We start from the raw sequence: 10000 nt of genomic DNA on the forward strand, positions 1-10000 counted from the left end.
AGACGTAAGGGGATGTTTTGGCTCTCATGTGCCATCTAGTGGACATCGCTTTTAATCCTCCAGATGTACATAAACTACGCAGACGAGTGTGTGAACGTTGCCGCCCATATTGCCGCTGCATTCACATCATAGTTGATGTAATGACGTTAAAGACAATTGCAAAGACAATTGAAAAAGGAAATGCCAGTTTAACAACAAAAGAGAACTCCAAAGTCTGGTTTATTCTTGATGCGTGACTTTGGAGTTCTCTTTGTTGTTAAACTGGCATTTCCTTTTTCAATTGTCTTTGCAATTGTCTGTAATGTCATTACATCAACTATGACTTTCATTCATCTATAGTAAGCACTTTATTGTGGTCATGGTGGTGGTGTCTCCAGAGCCTATCCCAGGAATACTCTGTGTGAGGTGGGAATACATCCTGGATGGATAGGCACCACTCTCACACTCATTCACACCTATTGGCATGTTTTTGGGAGGTGAGAGGAAACCAGAGAACCTGTAAAAACCCCAAGTGGACATGGGAAGAACATGTGACACGCCACACAGACAGTAACCCGGACGGTAAGCATTCTATTTGCTTTCTTCTTTCCCTGCTATCTCCCTCTTTTTATTTTTATCCACTTCTAATGTTCCTCTCACTCTCACTTTCTCGCTCGCTCCCCCTCTCTCGTCTTTTTTTTCTGCACCTCTCTGCATTCACTTTCATTCGGTATTGTGTGCCTTCATCCTTTAAATATCCTTAACGCAGCCTACATTAATCATTTTCACCCACCCTCTCCCTCCAGTTCTTCTCTCCACGCTCCCTCGCTTCCATTCCTACCCTCAAACGACCTCCTCTCCTCTCCTTTGTTCCAGATATCGCCCTAATGCTGCTATATCCCTCGTTCTTTACCCGTCTCTTGGTTTCTATGGCCCATAATCCTCCAATTTACATGCATTAAGGAGTAAGAGTACATGGACCTCATTAACATTAAAAGCAACAATTACATTTTCTGGTGAAGTACACTTTTAATTCCGCCATGGTGTAATTATGTAATGTAACAGTATGCATGTTTCCACTCCACAAACAATTATTTTCTTGAGTATAAGATGCGTCCCTAAATTCTTTCTGCTCAACAAGAAATGTCAACATCTACATTATTACTTCTCTGCATGGCACATTAACGTACCAACCATTTTTACATGCTTATACGATTTCAAAATCCCATATTGTTATAGTCAAGGATAGTTTTTGTCCTGTTAGGGTTGCCATAATTTACCACTAAATTAAAGTTACAATCTTTAGCTTAGTCCTTGTGCCAGACCTTGTTCCAGACCGAACAAAAGCTTATAATTCACCTTATAAGGAGCTTCTGTTTTAAACAGTTACTGTCTACTATAATGCTAACTGCTATTGCGTCTATATAGCACAGAGTTAACGGTAGTGTTCATCCCCAGAATCTTACTGTAACTGCTGAAGTAGTACAACTACTCTAAAAACACTATCAAATGGGTATATTACAATTACATTAATTAAAACAATATACAGCATATGTTGTTTTATTTCATAAAGTCCATTTTAGACCATTTTAGATTTATATCACATTACTCAAATAAAGTTTTTCACTTCAATATTACACTCAGGCGCATTTACAACTGTGATGACCAAATGTGCTCTATCGCTACACGTTGAAATAAAGTCTATGCACCATTTTAATTACAGGCATAGAATGCACAATGTAGCAGGAATTTCATGTTTTGTGTTTCATACTAAAGTGTCAAGATACACCAAGAGATTGTATCTAAATACCAACACTGCTCTCCGATTGGCTGTAGCTGCTGTCACTCACCGTAGTGGGGGATGATGGCCCAGGCCATGGCTGAAGCGTAGATGCCGCCTATCATCCAGAACATGCAGAGCCAGCTCAGGTGCTCGCCGCGCTTCTCCCTCGCCAGGAACTCGGCAAAGTACGAGAACACGATGGGCACGGCCCCGCCGATCCTGCAGAGGAGCATGGGTAAGCAAGAAATAGTACACCCAAATACACCCAAATATCTGAATATGGCTTTGAAGCAAGTGGACCTCTGCTGCATCAGTTTATGATTAAAAACTGTACATAGTAAGAATGAGTTTACTAATGACAAGTGTAAAAACTTATTTTTGGCATTGAAAATCAAATCAAATAAAATAACATAAGGATGATAAAATTCCTCAAATTCCTCATCATCCCTATACAACACAGATATATACTTGCATCTTCTCTCTCTTTTTTATTCAGAGGGCATAACACCTTAAAAAAGGTTTTGCTAGCATTAGCAGTAGCAAAATAGCTCCTATTCAGTCTGTTCCCATTGCCAGGAAAATGTTTCTTTCTTTCTCAGACCACTGTAATATTCATTTTGATAATTTTCCACAATCATTTTCACCCCATTTAGTAATGATGGTTATAAAAATAACTTCTTGTAGTTGTCGTTATAACAACAAACGGAAGATGTCCACAACGCCTCTGGCATCACCGGTTCTTGGTTCCTGACATTCCAGCAGGATTTTGGGGTGGAACTGAACCTTCTGAAGGAAAATTACTCTCCAAAGCTGGATGGTTGAAGTCACTGTAAATATGTAGATCTACAATTTATTCAGAACATGCTTTAAAATAAACGTTTTGCATTACGTGTCGCGATATCGTATCGTCTTCCTCAAAAGGAGTCCACAGCCAAAACTAAAAGATCTTCATCCCAAGAAAAAAAAATACAAGCTTTCACTTATTCCTTCATGCTTCCTAGTCCTCCACAAGTATTTCACACTTGTCTGATGGACAGCTCCTACTGTTGTACAGTTTTAGTCCTAGTGTTTTGAAAAAATCAACATTTCAGGCTTCATCACTTCTGATGAAGCATAAATCAAGGATTCGGTTTCAGAACCAGCACTTGTAGGTGGAAAAGGGTTGAGAGGTGGATCTTACGTGTTGCCACTGGCAATCTTGAGTTTATAAAAGCATCAATCAAGGTTAGTGGATACTATTTCTGTCATCATTTAAAATATAATAAGGTACCTCAATTTAATCAGCATTCAGCAGAATCTATCTTGGGATGACTTCTGACCCCCCCAGTGTGTGTGACCTCACAGACACTAAAGAATAGTGAAGCTGGAGGATGGAGAATGGAGAGTGATGGTGGGGGTTGCAGCACTGCCGAGGATCAGCAGCCCACAAGGACAAAGCACGGGCTATTCATTCAATTAGCAATAAAACACACTGCTGTACTTATCCTACTGCAATCCCCCCATCTCTCTCTCTCTCTCTCTCTCTCTCTCTCGCTCTCTCTGCTGCAAAGTCAGAGCTGAGCACTGCTCACCGGGTTGGATGAACCTCCTGGCACTGACCTATAACTTAAATGAGGAGTGACGTTAAAGGAAAGAGAGAGAGGAGGGGAAAAGGAGGAAAAGGAACTGAAAAAAAAACAGAGATGGCTGAAATGTGTGGTCTGGAGAAAAGTGTGTGTCACTCACAGAGGAGTCATTATCTCAGTATGGAGCCAGACCGATTGTTCCAAAAGACCTGGCGTGTGTGTGCGTGTGTGTGTGTGTGTGTGTGTGTGTGTGTTTGTGTGTGTACTCCAAAGTACACAGACCCCATAGAGAGACAAAAGGACCTCACTACCAGCCTGAGGTCAAATTGAGGTCAGACCCCCACCGAAGCCCAATCAAACAAGAAACTGCTCCCTGGGCCGCTGTAAAGAGCACTCTAGAAATAAAAACAGCTCTGGATGAAGATAATTAAAGTGCTCTCAACCCAGCGGAAATCATCACTGATTTCATCCTGCTGCAAAAATAAAACCGCACCTTAGATACACTACATATAGAAAAGCAAAAATGCATTCTTGCATCCAAAGCCGGGAGTAAAGCTCATCATCAGTAGCCTTTTAGAAGAACTCTCTGACTGGAATTATACTGTAGGTTCTACAATAAATGATTTTTTACTAAAATATTCTTTAGTTATGCTTTCCACAAAATTAATTTTAACTTTAAGCGGATAAAAAGTATGATGTGTCATTCTATAATGAATAAAAAATTGTAACTGTTGGCTACTGGCTGTGATGTAAGATGAATAAAATGCTTCAGGGTGTGCTGTTATGGTTTGTTTGGTGGTTACAGTAACTTGGCTTCATCACACCACCCAGGCAATGATTATTTTTCTATAACAGCACACCCTGGTCATGTTTTATTCCTTACATAATGCTACCATATACTATTTTTTTGTCTAGTTGTTGCTTTTTTGGTAAGACATGGATGCAACATTCAAAATCTGTTGGCGCAGTGGGATTTTCTAACCCAATTCAGTCACGTGGAGACACGCGTTAAACCGTGAAAATGAAATTACCTTTACCAAGTTGATTAGTGACTTAGTCACTTTCACGTCATTTTGATGCAGAGCATCATAAAACCATGTTCTCGTAAGCAACAAATTGAACCAGGGGTCACTCAGGTGAGGACTGAAACCCCAGTTTTTTGGTGGATCAAAGTTCAGTAGTTCGGTGTGCACCCAAGTACAGGTGGAGGTTTCATGAAAGTCAAAATGGACCAAACTAAGGATCACATGTAATTGCCTAATTTGCGCAATATCTAGTTTTCGCTAACTTGCCAAGGCAGCTGAAATGAGAGACACTCACCCAAATCCCGAGAGCATCCTGCAGAAGAGGAAAGTGCTGTAGCCCTGCACGAACGAGGACAGGAAGGCGAAGAAGCCATTCACGGACATACACACCAGCAAACACTGCCTCCGGCCCACTTTATCCGACAAACCGCCCCAGAAAAATGCTCCCACCATCATCCCCAGGTACACAATACTACCTGTGGAGCACACACAGAGAGAGAGAGAGAGAGAGAGAGAGAGAGAGAGAGAGAAAACGGAAAGAGAAAATTTGTTTAGCAACTGAAAAGAAATTCATCGTAAGTTGATATATTAATTATTAGTATGTATCTCTTCTCTGGTTCTTTAATTACATTAAAATACATGACACAGAGGCCACGCCTCCTTCGTTAGGACTGACACAAAGACCACGCCTCCTTCATTAGGAGTGGCAGACACAGACCACTCCTCCTTCACTACAACAGACCGACAGTGTGGCCACGCCTCCTGTAGTTGGAGTGGCAGGCACTGTGGCCATACCTCCTTCATTAGGACTGACAGGAAAACCACTCCTCCTTCATTACAACAGACAAGACACAGACCACGCCTCCTTCACTGGGGCTGACAGAAACTGTGGCCACACCTTCTTAAATGAAACTGACAGACAGGGACCACACCTCAGAATGAAAAAAGAGATGAACCAGCATATCTTTATGTTCAGATGAGTTCCAGATGTACAACGAGACTTAGTCGTTTATTAAGTTTGCTACGTAATGTACCTGCTGATACAGACAGGAGTCCCATCTGGCCCAGAATACACACACACACACACACACACACACACACACACACACACCAAAGTGCAAAATGCTGACTGTAAAGACTAATGTGTGTTAGAACAGCATACAGAGCAAAGTGTGTGTTTCTTCCTCTGTTACTCTGAGATGTTAGATTCATGTAGTCAGCATGTAGTCATCTACACCATCCTGTTTTACTAAACTCTGCTTTAATTTACTCAGGACCCATGCGTTTCTCTTCAGTACCAGATTGTGTACATTTTTATCCCCAAGACAGTATAGTCCATTGGTAAATAAAGTCTGACTCGTAACATAATTTGCTCAAAAAAACATTGTGTAGTACATTTAAAAAAAAAGCCCAGATGATACACTGTATTTGCCGAAAGAATGAAGTTTGCAGACTCTTTTTGCACTGATCTGTCCCATTATGCACCACAGAACAAAAGGGGAGATAATAGACAGAACGAATACGGCTAGACGGCTCGCCCGCTGCACCGTTTCTGTCTTCACCTCCGTCTCAAAACCGCTATTGAGCTGTGCATCAAAATGAAAAACGTACAGCACAGCAACATACGGCTGGTCAAGTTAGCAAGCTAATGTGCTCAGCACTGATCGCAGCAATGATCATCGAGATTAGTATGCGACCTGAGTCATTCGCTGCTATGACTTTGCAATTCCCACTGAGAGGGTGGAGCTTATTTACCTGGTTAGTAAGCGAGCAACAGGTAAAAATAAAATATTAAATATTAAAAGTAACCATAGCAATAATGTGGAGATGGATATCTTCGGTTGGTGGTATCTAGTGGTGTAATGTCATGTCACTTTTGTATCTGTTGAGTGCTTCAAATATTTGGATTTATATTCGTATTGAAATCTGAAGTGGGCGTGGCCTAAACCAGTTTTTTTATTTATTAAATCTGAATCTGCGAAAAACTCTGGTAAAAAAACCTAGAAATGCGAGCACTGTCAGTATGGTTCATAATTAGCCTCAACTAGAGATTGTACCAATCCTGCAGCTAGGAGAATTTTTTTTTGTTGTACCTGCCCACAATATTTTCTAACAAATTTATTTCCTAAAATATAAACAAACTAGTAGTGTCATTTAAATCACTGCGAATGAATAAATGGACCTTCAAAATGCTTTGCACAGAAGCTCATATTCACGTTAACGAACGTGAGAATCCCATGAGCTTCATAACTGACCGCTCACCTGCATAAAGGTTAAAACTACCTGCTCATGCGACTTTTTGTTGCATCCTCAAACATATTTCTGCCAAAAAAATAAATAGTGCTCCTGCTGTTAATATCTGTATTTGTATCTGTTCAGATCGTCTGTTATCTGTTCATTCCGAATAATGTACTCGTATTCTGTTACATCCCTGGTGGAATCACGGTGCGTGGATGAAACAGATGTCGTTTTTCACGCCTGTTAATTGTTTCAGTGCTCAGTGGGAATAAACGAGCTGACACAGCATCTCATCCAGGCCAGTGGATACATTACAAAGATCTGACACGGCTCACGGTGAAACTGTTTCCAGTATGACCTGTTCGTCATATTTCTGCTGACTCTGACTGATAATCCTGATGATGTAGAACGTCCACGCTTCAATATTTGGTCCCAGCGAAGCAGATCTCCTCTCCATCACATGGCGCAGGATGATGCTGTGAGTGCCAGTTTTTAGAAACGACACCCTCTTGCCTAGTGGAAGGCAGGGTCTTTGAGAGATTTCATCTTTGTTTGTTTTTTACCACAGCGCTGATGAATTCTGATTGGTCAGAAGGTGTTGATTTATTTTCCATATACAGCAGCTCTGACTGTTGTGTTGTGCTGTAGTGCAGCTGCAAATCACAGGTTTATATTAATGCACTTGTGTAATCGTTGATATGGTGAAGTTCTCTGTGAGGAGACGTTTAGTTAATATGGAAGGAGTCTCCAGTGTCAGTGCTTTGTGATAGTCAGAGGTAAAGCTGTAACTTCCAATATCTTCATTACAGAGGAGTTTATGTGTTCCAGGTTCTTAGTAACATGTATTTTTAACTTCAAGAGAGAGCGAAAAAGAGAACCTGAACTTTTCAGGTCATTTCCTATTTCAAGCTTCAAGACGCCTTATCAATATATACAACTAGACGCTCATAGGACTGTGGAGCCACTGTGAAAACACCCTTATATAAATAAGACTTCTATTGATTGTTATATTTTCACCAAACGCCAACCATACACCAAGCACACCTGGAATTCCCTAAATGTGAGGAAAGTGTCAGTTTTAGTTTTGGCCTAATAATGGACGTTCATGGACGTCAGTTGGTGCTCGCTGTGTTGTGTCTATATTTCACCTGCTTTCCTTTAATCCACTTGAGTTAGTATAAAGGGACAGGGATGATCAGTCATTCAGTACACACACACACACACACACACACACACACACACACACACGATAAACCCACTGAACGCTCCCCAGCCAAGATGCTAATAAAAATGCTAATTTGTGCTAAAGAAGGGAGGAACGATCGTTTGTCGTCCACTTCCTCCACCGTGAAGAAACGCACACTCAGATCTCTCTCGCTCTCATTGTGCTCCCGTAATGTTCTGATGCTTTCTGAAGCCTCTCTGATGGGAGCTGATATGCAGAAAGCAGTTCGTGTTATCTGCTCTTGCAGGCATGATGGGGAAAGGCAGGTGATTCATTACAGGCTGACAAAGAGAGAGTGCAGTGCTGCTACACACACACACACACACACACACACTCCCCAACACCACTGATAGAGCTAAACGATCCATCAGAGAGATGTTGCTCCAGCCCTCTAATGCCCGTGATAATCTACTGTACCCGAGAAACTACATACTCAATGCTCTGTAGTATTAATTCAGCTGAGTTAGCTAGAGGCTAACACACTTAAAGGGACAAGTGCATTTCTCTTCTTCTGGACGTAAACTTAATAGCCCCTGCCCGATTTCTGCCACATATTCTTTAGCATTTTCTGGCTCGATTCAATCGACCTTGTATGCATTTTATCATAACATAAACGCCATAATGATAAAAAGTTTGTTATTATGAACAACATCAAGGAGGGTGGTTTATTAAACGCTAAACGCTAAAGTGTCGTGTTTAAGCTCCCTCTTATCGGAATGAACAAAATTTGCTTAATTCAGCTTCTGCTTTATTCCAAACACAGAAATTAAAGTGACTTCTTTCTCACTCTGTCAACCTTTTGGCCTCTAGCTAGCATTATTAGCATTATTAGCATTTTGTATATGTGATGCTTAGCACAGCAATTTACATGCGGTCATGGTGAGTAGTTCTACCTCACATTCTTTTTCAAAAGCTGCAAAAAACAGGAATTAGCAGAGTGGCTAAAGTAAAAGGTATTCACACAGTCACGCTAGACATTTGTGCGCAGCGCTATAAAAGCTAGGCCTCTGGTTTTAACCTGTAGCATTGCTAGCTGTAGTTAGCTTAATTGTGAAGACACTGTAGTTTATAACTATACTGTCTACATGTATATACTATATGGTTTATAACCATCAATCTAGCGCACCAGAACAGCAACTGTGGCTTCCTGTGAGAGCTGTGGGCCGGGAAATATGTACAAATACACCACTGAGCTTTTCTGTAGCATTTAGCTAGAAATAAAGTGTAGTAAAGAATATATTTCTTGAACGCTTAGTAACTGACACATCATTAGTGTCTCCTGCATAACAAAAAGTATGATCAAGCTAACAGCTAGCAAGTGTAATTGCTGTCCATGCTAGTATTAGCATCCCAGCACATTCCAAAGGCTTTAGCTTAACTGTGGAAAGGAGTTTCATTTCAGATCCAGGCCAGAAACTGAGAATTCTGCCAACTGGCATCGCTATTAGCGTCCTGCTGATGTGTATGGGATGTAGTTATACTGGCTCAATGAAGTGTGCAAAGAGTAATGCACAAGAGAGAGAAGAGCTATCAGTGAGCGCAGTGTCATCGAGATGATCACTCCTCAGAAGGTCAAGCTCAGGTTAATGCTCTTGTTTAGAGACTCGACAAGGACAGGTCCTGTTCTGAATACACTCTTTTCTCTCCAATAAAAAAAAATATGAGTTTAACACTATGAGTTTCAGAGCTCGTCTTGTTTAAAATGAAATTTATGGAATTGTTCTCATTATCATAAATCAATCAGTCAAGGCATGTCTGGTGTTTAATATCTGTATCTTTACACTGGCACTATGAGTAGCTAATGTAGCTTAGATTATATAGCCACCAGTTTAGATACATTTGAGCAAACTCAATATCTAAATCGTCACACACTCGCCTCAAACCATGTGGCATTGTCCTTTATGCTGTTTATCAGACATTCTTATACAGCTTCTGACTCTGACTCTTCATGTAATCAATAAAACGGACAGTGCTAAAAACAGAGCTAATTCAAAGCTGAATCTTTTTGCTTTAACGTTAGTTCAATGTAAAATTTGTGCGAGTTTTAAAGCCAGATTTGTATGTTAGAAGTGATTCATGTCGTCTATAACAGCAGCTCTGACACAAGTTAATTAATGCGCTCGTTCTAATATGTTATTGTTTCGTAAAAATAAACAGATAGAATAAACGGATGTCTGTGAGGAGA

General features: G+C 40.7%; 1 protein-coding gene across 1 annotated transcript in view; it reads right to left on the reverse strand.

The window, feature by feature from the left end:
* The window catches only part of LOC113535383 (synaptic vesicle glycoprotein 2C), a 39042-nt gene that overhangs the window by 16357 nt on the left and 12685 nt on the right, over positions 1 to 10000 (reverse strand). Inside the window, exons 3-4 of the mRNA XM_026928631.3 lie at positions 4648 to 4828; positions 1830 to 1981 (exon numbers count right to left, since the gene is read on the reverse strand). Coding sequence (XP_026784432.1) covers positions 1830 to 1981; positions 4648 to 4828 — 333 coding nt within the window. The remainder of the gene's footprint in view (positions 1 to 1829; positions 1982 to 4647; positions 4829 to 10000) is intronic.

The sequence above is a fragment of the Pangasianodon hypophthalmus genome, chromosome 15, assembly GCF_027358585.1.
Source record: "Pangasianodon hypophthalmus isolate fPanHyp1 chromosome 15, fPanHyp1.pri, whole genome shotgun sequence".
In the NCBI taxonomy this organism is placed as follows: Eukaryota; Metazoa; Chordata; class Actinopteri; order Siluriformes; family Pangasiidae; genus Pangasianodon; species Pangasianodon hypophthalmus.